General features: G+C 39.7%; 1 protein-coding gene across 1 annotated transcript in view; it reads left to right on the top strand.

Annotated features, from left to right (window-relative positions):
* The window catches only part of col24a1 (collagen type XXIV alpha 1 chain), a 115,770-nt gene extending 94,470 nt beyond the window's left edge, over positions 1 to 21,300 (top strand). The window contains exons 44-60 of the mRNA XM_030050414.1: positions 2,153 to 2,206; positions 2,520 to 2,573; positions 4,590 to 4,643; positions 6,022 to 6,129; positions 9,980 to 10,087; positions 10,269 to 10,376; positions 12,295 to 12,348; positions 12,718 to 12,780; positions 13,198 to 13,251; positions 13,857 to 13,892; positions 15,053 to 15,088; positions 15,476 to 15,502; positions 16,785 to 16,850; positions 17,208 to 17,376; positions 18,229 to 18,338; positions 18,638 to 18,874; positions 19,808 to 21,300. Coding sequence (XP_029906274.1) covers positions 2,153 to 2,206; positions 2,520 to 2,573; positions 4,590 to 4,643; positions 6,022 to 6,129; positions 9,980 to 10,087; positions 10,269 to 10,376; positions 12,295 to 12,348; positions 12,718 to 12,780; positions 13,198 to 13,251; positions 13,857 to 13,892; positions 15,053 to 15,088; positions 15,476 to 15,502; positions 16,785 to 16,850; positions 17,208 to 17,376; positions 18,229 to 18,338; positions 18,638 to 18,874; positions 19,808 to 19,954 — 1,485 coding nt within the window. The 3' untranslated portion in view covers positions 19,955 to 21,300. The remainder of the gene's footprint in view (positions 1 to 2,152; positions 2,207 to 2,519; positions 2,574 to 4,589; positions 4,644 to 6,021; positions 6,130 to 9,979; positions 10,088 to 10,268; positions 10,377 to 12,294; positions 12,349 to 12,717; positions 12,781 to 13,197; positions 13,252 to 13,856; positions 13,893 to 15,052; positions 15,089 to 15,475; positions 15,503 to 16,784; positions 16,851 to 17,207; positions 17,377 to 18,228; positions 18,339 to 18,637; positions 18,875 to 19,807) is intronic.
* Positions 21,301 to 21,836: the final 536 nt, after the last annotated feature.

The raw sequence follows: 21,836 nt of genomic DNA, 5'->3' as shown, positions 1-21,836 counted from the left end.
CACACACACACACACACACACACACACACACACACACAGATGCATACTCACACACGCGTGCACACGCACACACACACACACACACACACACACACACACACACACACACACACCATAATTCAAACTACAAGTAACTTGGTTAATAGCACACTCTAAGACTGGATGTGAAAGGCTCCAGTTGTAGTGGTCTTGGGCATTTACAAAGTTACTGAACATGCAAATCATGTCTAAATGTTACTTTATTTTGATGAGTTAACATAGCTAGCTAGTAAGTTCTGGGTAGGTAACATTAAATGAAAATTACAAATGAATAAATAAGTAATTTAAGAGCTTATCATTGACCCCCAATAATGGCAGTATCCCTCCCCCAAGCATATTTTTTTTTTTTTTCTGAATCTGGCTGTAAGTGGCTGATGGCTGTAAAAAAAAAAAAAAAAATCAGCGGTGGGCAACCGTTCTCAGCTTATTGACTTCAATGATTTCCTGTGACTTGTTAGTGTTTTTTCTTACCATGTAGTTGCACAGTCAGAATCAGAAACACACATGCAATAAAATATTTATACATCTAAGTGTCAAATATGATAAGCACAGCTGGAATGCTATCTAGAATGGCACGCTCTCAAGACCTCAGCTTGGAGTGTTGCAATATATATGTATTGACTCTAACCATGATATTTAAAAAATAAAATATTAACATTAACACAATATTAATATTTTGAGTGTAATTCATTTGCCAAGAGACAAAACTTACAATAAGCAAATTTAAAGATGAGTTTGACTGATAGCATGTGTGTGTGTGTGTGTGTGTGTGTGTGTGTGTGTGTGTGTGTGTACAGTATGTATATTTATTTATTTTATTATTAGTTGTATTTATTTATTCTTTCATTCAAATTTTCTATGGATACTGCATATCGTGACAGCCCTCTTAAGCATGCTTTTCCAATGCTACATGACTGCTCAAAGTTGGATTATTAAATACTTTCATCCCGGAAATCGCATTAAACATTTAGCTTCTCATACTGGGGCCAAAACTGATGAAAACATGTCACAGTTGTAAGTACAGTCATGTGGAGAGGAACTAGAGATAAGCCTTGACCCATTTTCAGGCCCAACCCAGATTTTAAGAAACCAAGGTTCAAAGTCATAGAAGCTAATCTTTATTTTGGCGGTTGTTTGTTATTCCCTGGGCTCTATTAAAGACTCCTAACAGGTCACACTTGGCTTTCCTCCCCTGCTGGGTGCTGAATTTATAGACCCCATTCAGTCAGAACCACCTGTGGCCCTTCTTAATAAAATACATACCTAGAAGCTTGGTCTGGAAACTACTGTATTTTATTTCGATACTGTAGTCATGCAGTGGGGCTGTTACCTGTAACCGTATGAGCTGCCCTTTCCCTTTATGAGGAAATGGCACTTACAAAAATTCACATAAGCTCTTCATGGCCTTGGCCAGCACGTTCAGTATTTGTTAACCACTGTCTTCCAAATCTGCAGTGGGAACTAAGACTCTAATCGTTGTTGGCAAACTGTTGTTCCATTGGCAAAGGATGGAAAAATGACATTGTGCACTCGTTAAATCTTTTCTCAACTTTAGCAAATCAGCTTTAATAATGTTATAAGAACATTTATGCCCAAAATTCACCTGGGCGCCGACATAAACCTTTTTATAGTTTTTTCCTAATAATTCTTAATGGAAATGTACAATTTTAGCCATCACAATACATGTACAGTATTCAGTATACACACGATGGTGGAAACAACACTAAAACATCTCACTCAAGTAGAAGCACTGCTACTTTGATGATATTTTACTGACACAGAAATAAAAATAAGAGTAATGGTTATAAAAATCTTCTTCAGTGAAAGCATAAACTGTCATTCAAAATATATTAAGCAAACATTATTGAATTGCTTTTCTGGTCGATGTGCCCTTTTCCAAAGATGAGAGTTCAGACTTAAACAGCTTCGCCAACTGTCATTTTACAGTTGTCTGGTTCTTAGTCTGATCTGACAAGATTTGTGCCCCGTAACGGAATTTATTTAAAATGTCATGATTTACAAAAATTCAATGCAAAATTACTATTTAAAAACTGCATTAGATAACATAGTCTTACTTTAGAAATGTATGTTTGACCTGAAGTGTGTGTTTCAGGGTCATATTGGCATCACTGGACCTCGTGGAGCTGTTGGGCAGCAAGGCCCACCTGTAAGTCAATAAAACTCTTTTGTCCTTTATTACTACTGACAACTCGTTAACACTGATTTTGACGTTTTTTCTTTTATTTTTTCACGTGAACTCAGTGTTTTAGGTGCCCCTTTGGTAGTACTTTGGGTGCTTAGTTAGGTTAAATATGAAACCGCTCAGAATCCATCGTATAACTTCGAAATTTGTCATAAGAGATGATGATTACTTTCTTAAAAAATGAATGACTTATAACAGTAGTATTTCCTTTATTCATTGCAATATGAATCCATCATAAATCTGAGTACAATTGTGTGTGTTTTCTTGTGTTTCTCAGGGAATGCCAGGGCTGGCAGGAGAGCCAGGTCCAAAGGGAGAGAGGGGAGCTCCGGTGAGTCTATGCCTCATTGAATGTGAATTTCCAGAGTGGGTGTATCAGACTGCACATCTATACACCAAAGGACAGAGTGAATAGTTTGTTGAGTCATGAAAATCTGTCTTTTCCATGCCAATAAGTTGGATGTTTTCTGCATCAAAATGCCTCTTCTGCCAGCCCGATCTGTTTGCACTTGACAGACGCTGAATAAAGCCAATAAATGTGTTAACACAGGCTTATCCAGTCATTGCAAGCTGGATTTGGTTTGGTTGGGCTTATACCCGACGCTCAGGGTGAAGAAAAATCCCTCTGTCACCTTAGCCGCCAGATTGAAAGACCAACCACAGACATTTGGCCAAAGCATATTTTTTCTTTAATTCCAGTCCCCAGATGAACATGCCAGTGCAAAGACTTTATACTTTTTATTGTTTAGGCCGGCTCCTGTGCATGATTTTTTTAATCTTCTCAGCCATAGTGAAATATCATGAAAGGAGGACAAAATAATATGCTTTACCTCATAAAATCAGACTGGAACCAGGTGGTTGGGAGGGGCTTTGAATCAGAGGGAGTTTTGTGGAATGCAAGCAGGAAACTTCAACATGTTTTCATGACCACCCAGAATGCAAAATTCCACGTGTGTTGCTTGACCTTTTTATATGCCAGTTTTATCATTATCATTATCATCACACTCTGTGTTTTTGTACTTTGATGTGCAAATTCATCATTGCATGCACCTTCACCATGGAATCCGTAGAGCTGGCATCAACACAGATGTCTTTTGGGAAAAGACGCTGTCCTGAACTGAGAAGTTTTGCTCTCTCAGCTGCTCTTAGGCTACAGCTAGTTTTTGATACTCTTTGGCATTGTTCAGACTGCCAGAATGACAGAAGTGCCTCAGAGTGGTTGAGCAGCATCCATGCTGTTACTAACTGCTAACTGCATCACCAGTGTATGTAGTTACTCACACATATGTCGTTACAACAGAAACCCATGCAGATAGGTTGGCCATGGCTGGACACTGAAATCAGATCTGATCACGTGAAAATAACAGTATGAATAGTCTGTCTTAAAGATCTTGAGAAACAAATCTATTTGCCTGCAGTCTAAAAAGGCCTTTGACTTGTCACCTTCTCATAGGCTTTCTTATTACATAACTTTCCATAGCACAAACAACCTCGTGCAAACCTCGATCAGATACCATGGACTTGCCTCAACATGTCAAACGGTGTGTTCGCATAACCAATTAGAAAAGAGATGCCTTGTACAAATCCTATGGAAGTATTTCAATTAATTTGTTTGTTTTGGCTCAGAGTTCACACTGTACATGATCAATGTCTTCATATGTAACATACAAAGCAATTTATTTAGAAACATCTCTAATGGAGTGAACAGTCTGCCAGGATGCATCAGGAAATGTTTGATTTTATGTCTGTTTAAGATTAAAGGCTTTGGTAAATCATACTTAGAAAGATATATCAGAGTGTGTATGGTGCTTTGGGGAATAGAACTTGAATGTGCAGTGCATACTTGTGTCAGGGCCTTGGTCAATACTTTATCCTGACTGACTGCACTATATATTTTTTTTCTGAAAGAAAAAGAAAAAGCGAAAGTAGTGAAGGGATAGCATCACAAGATAAACAGATTTTTTAACATTTTGCAAGTGGCCATGTAATGTAAGTACAGTAATATTGCGTGCTATTGTAAATGTAATGCACTTGGTGAATTTCCCTGCCCTTGTGTTATGCATTACTGTAAATCTCCATAAGCACTCATTGTGTTTTAACCCAACATTTTCACACAACATTTTCAGGTGTTAAATATACAGTACACATCTGTGTATATTTCTTTGACAGTGTCTGCGCTGTGTAAAATGTAGAAAGAGCCTTCAAATGGGGTTCTTCATAAGACTCATGTTAGGCATGGTCTCTCTAAAATTTCCGCTTCATATTGGGGGAACTGAGATATGTAACCTCAGGTGTTTTTGTGAATACCTGTGTATGTTTTCTTCCCTGCATGTGTGTATTTACCCAGGGCTCAGTGGGGAAGAAAGGAGCTACTGGGCTGAGTGGAGCACCTGGTGTTGAAGTGAGTATCACATCACCTCAGTGCAACAATGACAATTCAGTGGGGGGGCTTCTTTACTGTGAATAGGAATGTGACAGTGATGCGGCTGAGTGTGGAGCATAGTTAACTACTATATCACCAAAGGCCTGTTTTTTTGCTTTTTTGCTATAAGGAAAACTTATCACTCCCCCAACTCAAAGTAATGTACACAAATGAGAACAAAAAGCCAGAAAGGTCAATATCAAGCTCTATTTTACATAAAAAATCACTGTCATGCCTAGTTGTGCTAAAACTACTCATTGTGTAAACCTGATTAACAAGGGCACATCACTATCTTGATAAGATTCCCTTAAAATAACAGTGAAAACTGTGCCACTGACTTCAGACCTGTTTTTTATCACTTTCAACTGCCTCAAGACAGCATTGTGCCAACAGTGCACCCGATCACACATCATTTTATGGCCAACGCACCCAAGGGTGCACAGATAGGCACAAATGCATTTGCTATTTCCACAATGTGGGCACTGGATGGAAAAATGCCAACTGTGCTGGCTGGAAACTAGCAAAGACACTTGCGTTGTGCTTGGCACCACATTGTGCCTGGTGTAAGATAGGGCCTCTAGAGCGAAAAATGAGGCCACCGAAGGGTGGGGAAATTTTTGTGGGCTATAGAGTTGCTGGACACATCAAACTTTAAAAAAAATGAATAGGTGAACATTTTGAGGAAAGAAATCAAACACTTATAATTTTCAGCAAATGATCAAAAAGTATTCAACTGATGCTGTGGCCAGCTTTAGTTGCAAGCTTAAAGAAAATCTTACTCCCCTGTGATTTTACAACAAAGAGCTACAGTAGGTAGCCCATCTGTCAGTGTCAGTCAGGAACAGACCTGTCTCAAATAGTACTTGGACCTAATTCCTACTGTTATTTTATCCTGCTTGGAATACCAGATGGATAAGGTTTAGTATATCAGAATAAGTCCAGTGTCATTCAGTGTTAGGCACGTTGTCCATCGTTGGAAAAGCACATAAAAATGACTACTGACTCTTGTACTTAGTGTCCTACTTGGCAAACTGTACATGTCTTGCAATATAAAGGGCAAAAAAGTATTATCAAATATTATTTTGATCAGGTCTGGTTTGGAGTACATCTTTTTGTAGCAGTACAGGTCATAGAGGGGGAATATGAGAGCACAACTGAGGCAGTAGAAAGCTGGTATGATTGTTAAAAAAAACACATAGTCATAGTAATACTGGAGTAATACTGGAATAGTAAGGCTATAAATCTCCCTTGGCTGACTGATATTTGGCCTTGATTGTAAGAGACATGGGTATGCAATGGGTCGTTTTTCCCACCAAAAAGACAGTGTGACATTGGGGTTGTTGTGGAAATTTCCCAGGGACCAGTTGGTTTACCTGGACCTAAAGGAATGGAGGGATACCCCGGGCAGGACGGTGCCCCAGGACTACCAGGCTTACCAGGACTGCCAGGAAAACGAGGACGACAGGTACTCGGCATGGGCGTCATCATATTCAAAGCCCTGTATAGTTTAGGACACAAGTAATCCAGCCATTAGTGTTATCAACATTGAAATATTGTTGATAGGGTCATGGTATACCTAATAGATGCAAATCATAGTTTGTTCTTGTGCCCACACCAATTATACTCTACCTGCCACACTGAACTCATAGTCACTGGTGCAGCCACAAGGATGTTGGCATTTAGCTACACGATTGATGATGCCAGGTCTTCATTTTAACTGGATAAACATATGTGTGCCGACACACATACACACACACACACACACACACACACACACACACACACACACACACACACACACACACGCACACACACACACACACACACACACACACTCATACACATACAAATACTCACAAACACACAGGGTCCCAATTATATACTGTGCATAAAAACATCCTTGCTCAGCAGTATAAATGTAGGTCACAGGAGGAGTCTGATTTACTTGCATAACTGAACTTTAAAGAGGGCATTTCGTACTTTGTGCTAAATTTCTCTTGCAGACATGTGGTTTCTATGGAAGGATTTAAGGATCCAATGATCCTCCATCATCTTTAGCTCTACAGAACTTTATTTTCAAATTCTAAAAGCTCAGTCAGTAAGCATACAAGATGTTTAATCTCTAATGCACTGTTTGACAACTGAAAAAGGTCACAGTAAATAAAGCTGTATGAAAATTATTGCAGTCACTGGGTTGCTTGTCTGAGAAGTTTGGTGCCATCAGCCATCTAAATTACCTGTGCTTTGCTGCATGAGATTACACTTATGAAAACCACAGAAACCAGACTACCCAATCTGACCTGTGACATATTCTTCTGTTGTCTTTTGTACTGCTTTATTAGACTGTGGATCATTTAACTAGCAGCTTCTGAATGCTGAATCCTTTCTCTTGGCTCTTACCAGCTGTAATTTTAAGACTGAGACTGAAAATGATGGTCATTAAATGCCCTGTTTGACTTGATTGGCTTTTACTGGTCTCAGCTCAGTGGGAATCTTTATACCAAGTGTGCAGCCACAGTTGATCATGATTTCATGCATGGATGTCCTTGTCCTCCTTAGCCAGAAAACTAAGTAAGAGATGAGGCCAAGTCCCGTCTGCCAGTTACATAATGCTGATGTTGTGTGAAAACCTAGTAACTTGAATTCTAAGGACTGATAATGTTTTTGTTCAGATTAAAACTTGATAAAGCCCCTCATGGACAGAATGAGTTCCATAACCCTAAACCCCATGAAACTCAAGCAGATCCCTTGTATAATTTCAAAAAGACATAGCTGACAATTTGAAAATGAAAGACCATTTAGACCATTTTAATCACAACTCTTTGAAGATAGCAGTTTTTCTTGCAGTGGCAGTTACAGGCCAGTCTGGATTTTTGGCCTAGAGTTGGGGCGCTCTTTTAATGCAGGGAACACAAGGCTCTCATAGTGGGAGAGCGTGGCAGGAAACTGAGTGATTTCACACTACATACCTCCTTGGTGGGAAACAGAGTATGGCTTCCTTGTGCCTTTCCTGACAGACTGAGTCCCTGCAGAGCTATAGTTTTCCTCTTTGTCCTTGTGAAGTCATCATCACTCCCATAGTGATTGTTGGTTATCTTCCTCCTCATAGTCTTAATTTTTTCCTGCCTTGTATCCACTTGTCCACTGTTCACATAGCCAGATGGATGTATGCGTACAGAAAAAATAGCAGATTTTTTAAACATTATTTTTTGGAGCATTTCTTCTGTATTGGATATAATCATGGAAAAGTGCAGGAAAGATGATACATAAAGCAGGAAGGAAATGCAATATAGGTCATGCTGTTGGTTCAAGTTCAAACCCCACAGGAGAAGATGCATTTTGGCTCAGTGAAGACCAAGCTGATAAATTAATTTAGGGCACCAGCCAAATGCTGCTCAGTTTTGGCTGTACTTTGTCTACTGTATAAGCCAGATTTGCATGGAAACAACCATCCTTTGTGGTTCTGTTACATTCCAAAAATTTGGCAGGTTATGGTAGCTTTACATTTTGAATCCACACACTGCTGTGATCAGCGAAAAGTGTGTTTCCTAGCTCAGCAGAGACCCAGAATTTAGGTCTAAATGTTCAGGAAGCTTGTGATAATAGGCATGATGACAAAATAGATTATGGAATGTAAAACTACTTGCCCTATTTGGATACAGAATGGAGCAACAAGTGGGGAGAGCATCACAGAGCCTGTGTCACATTAAGTACTTGCCCTGCCTCAGTGTCCTTGAGCAAGACATTGAATCCCTACTAGCTCAAGCACTGCTGTCCTTCCTGGTGCCCTGACCTCCTTTTAGAGGGAAGCAAAAAAAAAAAAAAAAAAAAGAGAGAGAGAGAGAATGATTAAATTCTTATATCATTATTATAATATGCACTCAAATACAATTTTTTTCTGTGCAGTGGCAATGTTTGGAAGCAAGACAAATTGTGCAAACCATAACCTTAACCCTAACCCTAACCTTAACCCAATAAAAACTAACACCTACCCACTTTATCTCTCCATCTGACCTCTTTCTCTCTTGCTTGGCCCTGTGCCACTTTTTGTTCCTATCCTCTCATTTCAGCCTCATTTTTTCTCCTTGTGAAGCTGCATTGATGTTATAGTGTTGTTTTCTTACTTCATGTGGTTTCTTGAGAGAACTCCTCTGATACATTGTGTTTGTTTGTGTGTGTGTGTGTGTGTGTGTGTGTATGTGTGTGCGTGTGTGTGCGTGCGTGCGTACGTGCGTCCGTGCGTGTGTGTGTCTTTGCGTGTGTCTGTGAAAGTATGTGAAGTTGGAACACTGGGTCAGCCTTAATTAAATCTCTGAGTGATCCTATGAGCTGACAGGCACAGTGGCCTTTTCTTATGCAAGAGCTCCTCAGCAGTCTGGGCTGTGGGTTCAACCAGCAAACCTACAGTGGTGTAATTCCAAACCGCTTCCTGGCGATCAGAGGATTATTTTTTCATGACTTATCCTTTCCCCTCATGGTAATCTAGGAACAGAAGCCATACGTGAGGTGGCGACCCACTCGATCTGTTATTCTAATATCAATCCCTAACTTCTGCCACCCCACACCGCTGATGGAGCAGGAAACCGTTGTGGTCTGTGGTGTGAGAAAGAATGCAGCAACCGACAGTCAGTTTTATGGCTCCACATTAGGATCACATTGTCAAGAAATATTATAAGAGAGAGGGAAGCAGACTTCAGCGCTGTGGTTCACAGCTCTGACTGTACGACAGATTTAGGTGTATGTTTAAATATATGTTGAAATATGTGTCGAAACAGCAATATGGTTTGAAGTGACTGTTGAGTTATGCGTTGAAAGGCTTTGAAGGGAGAGGAATCATTTACAGTTATGATCTATTTTTGCGACATGATTTTTTCCCTTGGTTTCACTCTGCAAATACAGTGGATTGTATCCAGTTATGTTTTTATAAAGGACATGGTGGGCAAACTATTACCTCCAAACAGTGATCATCATAAAGCCAACAGCCACCACTAATAAAACAGATAAATCAAATACAAAAGGAGTTTTGTTTTGTTTAGTTTGGTTTGGTTTTTCTGTAAAAGATGTTAACCTTATACCTCTGACTTCCTTCAGTTGGTCAAATTTAGTATGAACTAAACGTGCTCTATGTTGGATAAGAGATCACTAGTATGTAAATTTCCATTCAGGAAGTCATTTTTAGTTAGGATAATTAGATTTTTAAAATATTTCATATTTTTAACTACCCATTTGTTTAAATCTTATTATGAAGTAATCATATCATATTTAAACAGTTCAAATTGAAATTTTAATTGACTCCAACCCTGGTGTGTGTTCAGGGTCAAAGGGGTGCAGTGGGACAGGAGGGACCCACTGGACGTCCAGGGCTCAGAGGAGAGGCTGGACTTCCTGGTCCACCCGGAGAGAGAGGACCACCTGGTCAGAAGGTGAAGACCACAATAGCACTAAAGTCAGTATTGACTTGAGATGCTCTCAATGATTGAATGTATTCTGGCAGGAAAAACTCAAACACTTGGGTGGTTAAGAAACAACAAGAATGGCATTTTCTATTGTTTCCTAATACTTAAATCTCTTTAACCCCTTGACCAATGACCTGTCTCTGCTCAGGGGGAGCCTGGCCTGGCAGGAGAGAGGGGAACCACAGGAATCAAAGGCATGGAGGGGGCTACAGGTGACCAGGGCAGGAAAGGAGACCCAGGACCCAAAGGACAACCAGTGAGTAGATACAGTTTTACATTTGTGAGGTGAAGCAAAAGCACAAATCAGGATTCACAAAATGTTATTTTTGTAATCTTCAATAGTTGTTATTCAGTTTGTGAACATGAAGAAGGCGTGAACTTCTATGTCAAAATGCTGCCATAGCTATATGACACAAGACCGCAACGTCTGTGATTGGTCCACTAGACCATTTTTTACTTTTGTGTTTTGTGGTTGATTTCCACTGAGTGAAGACAGCCAGATGCCAGTTGCTGATTGCAAATATGTTAGGACATTGCCAGTTCATCACTAAATTATGTACACTGCAAGATATCACTAAATTTGTGGTGAGAAATAGCTCAAAACATTGCTTTGGGCACTACCTGTGTGTCTGTGAGAGAACTTTCTGTTTCAAATAATGTAAACAAATTGCTTGTATTCTTATCTGTGCTTTATTAGTGCGGAATTAATAAAATCTTGACCCTGCTACCCAGCATTTAATCAACTGCTTCAGTGTGTGCACAGACTCCACTGTGAAATTACAAATGCTCACACCGACTGAGGCGGTGTAGCTACAGTGACACTTGACTGCAGAAGCGTACAGTAATTTGACCTTGAGAAGTGTAGTGACATGTTGCAGAGCTTTTGGAATGAATGGGAGAACAATGTTATGGACACGCTCATCTGGGAATGAGAGCAGTAAATAGTCTGAGCCAGCCTCCCATTTATTGTCTGTTTCTATATTTCCCAAAGAGTTTCTCCTGTTTACAAATATTAACTGAACTGTTTGTGACCAATGGAATAACATGTGTTTGGAATGCACAGCACTAAGTTTCATTTGAAGTCAAAGTTAGTGGGCAATTTGAATGATTGACAATTACAAAAAAAATTCTATAGCCAAATAAATTGTGGTTCTGGTTGGTTTTGAACCAGTTCCAATGTTGATTTTTCACTGTTTTGCAACCTAATTCATGCCTGTTTCATCAATGGCCCATCAAATTTTGTGTCTCTCAGATACAACATCTCTGAACACTTTGAATCTGAGTTGTTGAAATCACCACAGTGTTCTTGTTGTAGATTACCAAAATCCCAAGGAATGTTTTTCTCTCTTTAAGAAGGGGTTTATATACATTCTTTAATACCCCTCTCTAAATATAGCTACAGGGGCCTAGGTAGCCAAGCTGTGGTGGGGTTCAAAATGTGCGTGACTGACACTTTTCCACCCTGAGCAGAGTAACAAATTATTTGGGCGAGACAAGGAATGGAAACATTCCGCCTGGCAAGGCCAAGTTATGTAAGATCCTTTCACTCCAGGGACCTGAAAATGAGGCGCTCCACTTTACTTACATAACACCTCAAAGAAAAGAAAAAAAAAAAACTCTCAATCCCCTCTGCCTCCTCTCTCCCCTGGTCATCTCCATTAATGCTGGTGAAATAGAGAGTGGCATGTGGCCCCTGGGTCAGATCCCTTTACGCTTTTCAGGCAATGGAGTTTCTGGGCCAAAGCCACTGGCCAGAAAGTAGAACTGCTTGGAGGATGTGGATGACTGGCTTTGCAAACATAATGTCTGCCACCCTGGACGACAGACAGAACTCAGACACAGAAGGGGCACAGACACTCAACCCCTATCTCTGTCTCTGTGTGGGTGGGTGGGTGGATTTGTGTTAGCATTACTGTAGACACAGCTTTCTCTGTGCTCCAGTTTCCCATGCCTGCCACTTCTTTTACACTGGACAAGGAAGTATATCAGAGGGCAATCGTAGACCCAGTGTGTTGGGGCATTGGCCATCCAGATAAAATGGGACTCAATAATGGAATGAATTGTTTCATAGATCACTCACTCGTCCTACTTTAGTTATATGAACTATGTTAAATGAATATGCTGATGTGCAGTCCCAGCTCCTCTGTTGCTATGATACTTGTCTTTTCTTGCAGGGGGAATCTGGAGACCTAGGAATGATTGGTTTGCAGGGGTTTCCAGGACCAAAGGTGAGAGGTTGTATAGCAAAAAAAAAAAAAAAAAAAGAGGAAAATAGATTAGTAGCAAAAGTTTGAATAAAATCACTAACAAGATGAGCTGAAATTAAACAAGGAATGTTGAAATGGGAGATCAGGTTAGATAAAATTAAATAAGATGAAACATGAAGGACCAAGGGAGATAAGAAAGGAGAGAAGAGAGAGGAGGAGGAGCAGAGGTGATGATTAAACATAATAAAATCTGGCAGAAGGTGAGAAGAGATTATATACGCTACTTCACTAACTGGAATTGCTTAAGAAATCGCTTTGCCAGAATACACTGTATTGTCCCTGTGTCATGATACATCTTCAACTGACAAGATCTTGTTTTGTCTGGAACAGGGACCAAATGGCGACTTGGGATTGAAAGGTGTCCCTGGTCCTAAAGGCCCTATGGGTATTCTGGTAAGTATAATAGAAAGAGACAGTAGGTACACTGCTGTGCTTTCTTCAAATGTAGCACTGGGAATCATGCCCCACAGAGTGGAACTGATGTGAAAAAGAAAACAGGATATACCTCTACCCAGTTGTGTAACCAAGAACTTATAAAGGCATAAGCTGAATATCCTCTTTACTCTCAGGGAATGTAAAAGATATACCAACCTTTCAGGGTAATAACTCAACATTTTGAAGTCTTCTGGGATATACTATAACCACCCTCTCAGCAGTATACACACCTCTTGAACTACAATTACAGCATAGCCTGTAGTGAATAGGGTGTGCAGGATCCTTATTCACATGTGTATTCTTTAAACTCTCGCAGATTTTGTTTGTAAATTCCAGCAGAGTGGTTTATGCATGTTCTTGCTGTGTTTGTTTCAGGGATTCACTGGACCTGTAGGCCCTGAAGGAATGATGGGCCCAATGGGAAAACCTGTAGGTTTCTGAGTGTCTGTCTGTGTGTCTTTGTGATGTTCATGAGTGTGTAGGGGTGTGCATGTGTGCATGTTTTGTGTATATATAACTATGTCCATGCCCCACCTGAATTAGACTGAAGGGGGTCGTGTGAATGTGTCTTTTGTTAACTGGGCCATAACTGCGTCTCTGATAATGCACCCATATGAACTGATAAATCCCTTTTTGTGGAAGCAGAGGCAGGTAGAGGAAACTTCTTTTTAGTTCTCCTCATACTTTAAGCCATGCCAACATGGCTATTCTTTGCTTTGCTTTATTGGCCTAGTCTCAAATTTGAGTAGAAAACTGCAGTGATGATGCTTATTGTGGCGATGCTTATTGTTGCTGTGGGGTTAAAACAACAGCGAAATGTCAGAAAGCCAATATCAGTAAAGGAATTATCTGAACTCTAGGAATGCTTTAAGTTAGAGGTTTTTTTCTGAAGACTAAACACTCCATAAATTTATCGTGTACTTAGGGTTTAGCATTACCTGTGAGTAAAATGATATACACTGCTATATTTGAAGTTGTCGTTTTTTTAATTTTTATTTATTTATTTATTTTTTTGTGTGTGTTTTTCCCCACAGGGGTTAAGGGGTCCAAAAGGAAGCAATGGCGAAATGGTGAGATCTGAATTAGTAGTTATACTCATTTCTAACAAGTAAGCCAAAACTAGAAAAGACTTCCAAGATGATTAAAATGCACTGCAGTGTCAGACTTCCTAATTTCTTACAGAGGAAGCAACACCACCTCAAAGCACATCCTGGGTGTTAGAAGACTCACCATGGATGATGAACACTCTGTTTACAGACACATGAAAGCTTGCTGGGGTTCACCGGTGGTTCTGTTTATATGATGGTCTGAAGCGACAGCAGATGGTTGTGGCTGAGTCATAGCGAAAGTAGTTGTTTCACAGCATATCCCAGAACTCTCCATGGGGTCTTACTGTACTGTGACACCTCCTCGTGTAAACGCTGGTGAGGAAATGCCTTGTCATAATGTTAGCATGGCAAGCCACAATGCCGTCACTTCATATCCCTGGTCCCTCTCTGTAGTGTAAACTGTTGTACAATTCTCAGTTCTGCCCAAATCCCATGGCAACTCACACTCCATCTGCTTACCACACACAGTGTATAAGCACACCTCAAGTTGTCTTTTTAGTCTTGCCTTTTTCTTTGACAGTTACAAATATGAAATATGCATGTATTCCCACATGAAACACATACATGCAAACATCGATGTACACACATACAGACCACCCTCTCTACAGTAATACAGACCAGCTGCACTAGACGGCTGCTATTGGACTCCACAGTGTTATGTCCCTAAACAGCCAGAGGGGGCAGTGCAGGGCTACTTTAGATGTGAATGACAGTCAAACTCGCCTTCCAGCATCATGGAGAAGGGTGAAGGGAGAAACTGGCTCTGATTCTGCTTACTTTGCTATTGTAGTTTCCCAATAGAAATCACCTGAAAAGTCTTGCAATACTAATGGAGGATACCCTGTAGATTCATAATGACAACATATGGACATTGGCTACCACTCTAGAAACAAAATGTTCAAGTTCACAATTTCCGCACTACGGTTTTATCTACAAGCAGGTTAGCTGATGCCTTCTTAGCAATGAAAAGCAACTCACTCCAAGTATAACACATTTGGTCACTGTAAAATGGATTTAAGTAGCAGCTATTTTTTTTTTTTTTAAACTCTGGGGAATAAAGTGGAGTATATTGTTACTTGAAGCATTTTAACGTTTTGATTTTGTGTGTTTTTAAATCACAGGGGCCTCAAGGGCCACAGGGGAGCCCAGGTCCCAGAGTAAGTATTGTCTCTCCATTGTTTCTCAATTTCAACACTTAAACTTAGTGCCATACTCCAACAACTTGTAATGCTAAATGCAGTGCTGTTCTGGTAACTGTAAAGCATGACTTTGTTGTGCCAGGGGAACCAGAGATTGGGTCAGTTCACTTTTATTTTAATCAGTCCCGACAGGCCTATGACGGCATATTGTAGTGTAAATTTATACTGCCAGTACCCCAGATGTTGCATGTTTCTGGCTGCATGCTCAGGTATCTCTATATAACTACTCAGAGCTCACAGACAGAGAATTGACTGAATAGTAGAAAGTGAACTAACTCCTCATAAAATGAGATCACTTTGTACTGTAACCTTTATGTTGTCTATGTTTATTTCATCTCCCTGCAGGGACCCCCTGGTGCTCCTGGTCCCACAGTAAGTGCTCTGAGTCACATATTGATTAGATTCCCTGAGGAAGCAGCACAGTAGGAGAATAGAGGAACAGCTATGGGGTAGCTATTAGAACTATAGATTGTTCAAGGTCTTGAGTGTAGAGGTAATAGGGAACAGTTAGAGGACCTTCTAGTTTATTCTCTAAGTGTATCATTGTGGATCTAGAATTATGAAATGCTGATCTTATGTAATTGTTCTTCTTTTTTTACATTTTACTGAACCATATATCATCAACTAAGGTGTATCATTCAAATCACAGTTCAAGAATGTTGGTTTGAGTGAAGTCTTTTATCCATCCTGTTGTATGTTCTTCCTCTCATTGTGGTTTGAGAATATTGCTATGGCCTCTCTCTTCCTTCTTGAGACACAAGCTTTGTGCCAGGCCAAACATAAACCTTTACCTAGGGAAAGTTAGGCATTTTTTTGGCCAATCTGCAAAAAAATCTCTTACCAATAGCTTTTTTTACCATGTGTTCCTAAAGGTGTCTCCTAACACCTCCCAATTTATCCAAGGCCAAATCCTCGGGGAAACGTACTTTCAGAGAAGTAGGGAGAAGTGACAGATGCCATTCAGTTGACAGCAAAGCAAAGTGTGGAGATGATAGAGACAGGCCCAACTCAATGTGTTTGCAGGACAAGAGTGAAAGAAAAAAAAGCTGTTTGCTTGAAGCTATAACCAAGCTTCCACATAATCTGTTGTGCTGATAAGATGTGCGAAAAGACCTGTGGTGATGTTGTTCAGTTGGGGAATTGATTAATACTGGCAACAGCTATCCCCTGGTGAGCTTTTTTGGCATTGTTGTAGAAAGAAACTTCTTATCTCTTAAAGCTTCTGGGTAAAGGGAAGCTTACTGTTGCTTCTCACTATCTCCGTGACCCCTTTTCTGTTTGAACAGTTCTAAGAAAGAATGAAAAAAAAAAAATCTGGATTAGACATCTTTTCCCGTTTACACATATTACCTGATAATCATAGTGTTTATGCTGAATGGAATGTGTTGGTGTTCCCCCCTGCTGCAGTCAGGACTGGAATGTGAATGTGGAGTTTATTGACCTAGGACTTATTTTACTGTTTCTCTCTGGTATTAAGATGTATTCTCAGTAACAATTAGAGCTTTCACTACAAACTTTAAGCATTTTAGAACTTATTTTTTTCTCTTACCAGTTAGCAAGCCCCTGGATGAAAAGCTTTTAGTTTAATAATGAATGGTGCAATGGACTTCTTTTGTTTTTCATTAAACTGAATTTGTTGATGTTGATTTCACAGAGGCAGATATATGCTGACTCCGAGGTCGACAGTCTGTATGACTCCAACGCTGCCCTTAGGACAGAGGTAAAGCTTAATTCACTCTCTTAATACACTCCTAATACTCTTAATAAACTTGATACACTCTCAATCAGTGAAATGAATGCAGGGATGAATGAGCAGATAGAAAATTGTTGGACGGATTTTATATAGGTTGGCAGAATGATCGGTGACTGATGAATGAATTTAATCTATTTAGGATCTTAATGTAAATTTTAAAAAATAGTGGTTTTCGACTAATTAGATTTTGAGCTGGATGTTGGTGCCATTACTATGATTAAATTGCTCCAGTGTACTTGGAGAATATGAGAGTTTACAGTGATTGCTTTGTGTACAAACACACCTCTCATTCATTGTCTCCATTGCTGGCCCACTCTTAACCAGAGTTTCCAGAACACGGAAATGACACTGCCGGACCAGAATTCGGAGATCCTGAAGACTCTGCGTTACCTGAGCAGTGTGATCGAGAGCATCAAAAAGCCTCTGGGTACACGGGAGAACCCGGCCCGTGTCTGTAAAGACCTGCTGGACTGTCATCACAAGCTCAGTGACGGTGAGAACTTAATATACTGGATAAATAAGGGATGGCAAAAGATTTTTTGGTAACACAACTTTCATTCTTCATGTAGATTCCTATTTGCCCACTTCTCTCATTTTGTACATACGTGTGTGTTCACCTGATAGCACCCCTGAATATTATTCTGTCATGAAAAACCACAGTGGTCACATCGATGTTCCTCTGTACCCTAAGTGCCATAATCACAATGCAGTTGGATGCAGTTATGATTTAATACACAGGGTGTATAGTAGCATTGATTGTTTGAAGGAGTGTTCTTTCCGTGCCAAATGGATAGTGACAGTGTTAGAAACCATATAAAACTGGTGGAGCACAGCCATTGGTTGTTAGCATCTTGTACTCTGTAGCCTTCTGGATTTCATTACACCTGACTCATTAGTTTGTTTTTTACCAGATACATTCCAGTGTTTTTGTCAGAGTTGCAAGTTCAAAACCTTATCCAGAGCCGTTGGAGTTTATTTTTGGTGGGCACACATTGTATCATTTTTTAAATAACCTTGAAACAGCCACATAAACCTGCTTTTATATATGTAAGATACTTGGGTAAACTGTGTGTTTGAGTTTGCCTGCTTTTTTATGTCTTTATTATGTTTATCTAGCTCGCTTGCCAACAACACCACTTTTTAATGTCTCCCAGTTTTTATCTTCTTTTAATACATTTTACTAGTCTTGTTAGTATGCCTTATGTAACCTTGCTTTTTGTAACCTCTGCTGTTAGACAGGCTCTGTATGTTTAACAAAATTGAATATTAACATCAATTGATATGCCTCTCTTTCTCTCTCTCTCTCTCTCTCTTTCCTCTCTGTGAATGGGGATGGGGCTGTTAGGTCGGTTCTGGATTGATCCAAACCTGGGCTGTACTTCAGATGCTATCGAGGTCTTCTGTAATTTCACTGCAGGGGGCCAGACTTGCTTACATCCACTGGCCTCTAATAAGGTAACAGAGTGAAGTAAGAAAAAACATACACATCAGACTTGGTACTTGTTTTGTGTAGAATAGGTAGTATAAACAGTGAGCATTACTTACCAGTCATTTAAAGTCTTTCCTTCAGTCATTATTTCCAATATCCTTAAAGAAATGTTTCTGCAAAGATAATGACTGTACCAGTATTGCACCTGGTTTTCTTGCAGGCATCACCATTTTTAAAGTGATACTTCCACCTTTGGGAGTCTTCACTCTATCATGATTATGTTGACAGCTGCATTACAAAACCCTGTCTGTGCCTTCCCCTACAGATGGAGTTTGGTGTAGGCAAAGTCCAAATTAAGTTTCTCCATTTACTGAGCACTGAGGCCAGCCACAGCATTACAGTCCACTGCCTGAGTGATCCACCCTACGGCACCACAGACAGCTTCAGCCCTGCTGGCCCCATAACCAAGCAAAACACCCAGCTGCGGTTTCGTGGCTGGAACGGACGGATGTTTGAGCAAGACACACTACTTGAACCACACGTGCTACAAGACGAGTGCAAGGTAATGAGCAGAACATGGAAAATAGCGAATATTCTATTGGTCCATAATAAATAGACGTGAACATGGCTGAGGTAAGCCTAGTCTCAGTCTTAAGGCTGATTGACAGACCTCTTGGCCTTTTCTAGGTCTTGTACCTCTTTTGACTCAGGCTCGTATTGGTCTTGACCATTAATGGCTCTTGAGTGAATGCTATTCTGCTTATCTAAATTAATAAGGAAGGGGAATTGTATTGATGTTTGACTTATTTACTGTGTGTAACTCTCAGACATCTGTGCACTGATTAGTTAGATGGTATTGGATATAGATTTGCAGATAGATCTACTGTATCTCTATATCTGTGTGTATTCATCCTGAAGAAACACCTTAATCATTATTTTTTTGTTTGGAAAGACAGTTTTTATTTTGCCTATTTTGGTCTTGGTCTTGAATTGTGCTTGTTTTGCTCTGGTCTTAAAACTGACTCAAAAATGGTCTTCAATACAGCCCTGAATTTAAATTGAATTAAATGAATTGAATTTTATTAGAAGTATAGCTTGAAAACTGTGTTTTTAACACAGAAATTCAAATTCTCATGATGCAAAAAACAAAAAAACAAAACAAAAACATAGTCATATGTTTTAAAATTAACAAAAAAAAAATAGTCAAATACTATCGGTTCATGTAGATAATTTGAACTAGATTGGGGAACTGTAAATGAATTCTTCCTCTGTGCTAATACAGCATACAACTGCAGTTATATCCTGTATATTTGAACAACTCAAAATACATTTTGACAGAATGTCATCGACATACACAAACACATTTTTGGCCATTTATCGTCAGTTATGAAAGAGAGCTTTGAACATACTGTCATGCATATTTGAAATGGTGAATAGCACTTGAATCATACTTTCTTCCTTTTTCTCCTTCTTCCAACCCCATCCCTCTTGTCAGATCCAAGATGGCAGCTGGCATCAGTCACGTTTCCTCTTCCATACTCAGGATAGTCGTCAGCTCCCTATTGTAGACGTACAGGAACTCTCTGCATCACAGCCTCACAGTCAGCGACATATAGAAGTCGGACCGGTCTGCTTCCTCTGAGGCCAGAATCACCTTCTCTTATCATCCTTACATAAAGTGCTAAAGCAGAAGGCTGCCACACAAAATGGCTGTCTACCAAAGATGGGCTGGAACACCAAGCTGGGATGCGTCTCCGCTCTTTGTGGGAGAGAGTTGCCATGTCTTTGTGAGAGAGACGAATGCCCTGTCTGATCAGTCGTGGGCCTTAGTAGAGGAACTCGGTCTGTATGGGACATCCAGGCCAAGAACGCCAAAGGAGAACAGTGTATACCAATATTTATCAAATAAATGTGTAAAGTATTCTTTGTTTGTTTGTTTGTCTGTCTGTCAAAAAGGTGCTTTGGTTGGCTGCATCCTGGACTCTTAGTACCCCCTGAATCTCAGGGTAGGGCCTAAATACGCAGCAACCTATCCTAACCCCAAACTCATACCTCCCTCTCATAACCCCCCTACCCCATCCCCACCCCACCCCATCCCCACACTCCAGTCATCCTAAGCGGGGGCCCAGCCCGAAGGAAAGTGCCAGGCCTCTGAATAGGAGCACTGTCTAACTAAAGGGTTATAAGAGTGCAATAGCATGTGGATTATGTGTGACTGATATGGATATTGCATTTCCAATCAAACGCTATATTTTACATTGTTTTCATAATAATTTTGTCTTTTGTCCTGCCCAGTTGGACGTGTTACATCTTGACAGATGGTGCTCTACCTCTACCCGCTCATTTGCTTTTTAGAATAGATGCTTGTGTCAACTTTGTTTCTTTTTTCTTCGATTTGTATGTACCGGTTACATCAAGATTTGTTCTGTTGTTTGAGTACTTATTGCTTTGGTCATTTCTAATTTATGAACCTTTTTTTTGATACACTACATATTTTTCGTAGCTTTTCCTTCTATTTGGTAGGTTCTTCAGGGGTAACCTATCATTGGTGCTGCAGCAAAGAATGAGTCATCAGTGAGTTTTTACATTTCCTGTGTATATATTGACAACATACTGTATGTTTGATTATTTATATCCTTCTTGTTTTTGTTCACATTACTGTGCCACAGTAAGTTATACTCTCAGAGAACTATTTGGTCAGCTACAACTCAGTCTAAATAAGTATTTATGTTTTAAAAAAAAATGTGTATTTGTTTGTACACACTCATGATTGTATGTTTATCAAACCTTTACCTGAGCTCATTCAATGGTTGTTAGGTGGACTGGCAGCTACCATAGGCCAGAGTCAGAATCCTTTAAAAACAGTCATCATATTCTTAAGTTATATTACCTTGAACAGAGTGTAATTATATAAATTCTCTGGAGGATAAAGTTGGATGCAAATGTGTAAATAATAAATATGTTGACATTAAATAAATAGAACAATTTATCCCCAAATGGTTTGACACTTGTTTTTGATGGATGGTCAATATACAGTGGGTTTGTCATCTGTATAGGTCTTTTTGTATGATTGTAATTTGATTGGATTTTTTTTTTTTCTTTTTTTCTTTTTTTTTTTTTTTTTTAATGAAGCCTTGATGCAAAGAGGTCATAAACGGGTTCTAGCTTTCTTTACAATACAGTCCAAATTCCCCCTCGTCTAAACCCACCTTAACATTTAGATGTTTACTAAAATCATGACCAAATGAGAATTAATGTGTTTTTGATACAAGTCAGATGGAGTCTATCACTTCAGCAGGGTTAGAGTAATTTGAAGGAAGATGGCTCACACTCTGGCACTAATTACAAAATGAATTAACTTATATAATCATGTATATATTGTATATCATCCGAAATGGAAGTTTAAAAAGGAAATAGCCTCTTTACTGAACTTTAACACAACAGTCTGCTTTCTCTGGCTTCAAACCTTCTGTTATCACAGGCGGTCTTGTTTTTGCTCCAACACACTGGCACCCTCAAACTTA

This window comes from Myripristis murdjan, chromosome 4, assembly GCF_902150065.1.
Source record: "Myripristis murdjan chromosome 4, fMyrMur1.1, whole genome shotgun sequence".
Taxonomy (NCBI): Eukaryota; Metazoa; Chordata; class Actinopteri; order Holocentriformes; family Holocentridae; genus Myripristis; species Myripristis murdjan.
This window is presented reverse-complemented; position numbering and strand designations above follow the sequence as displayed.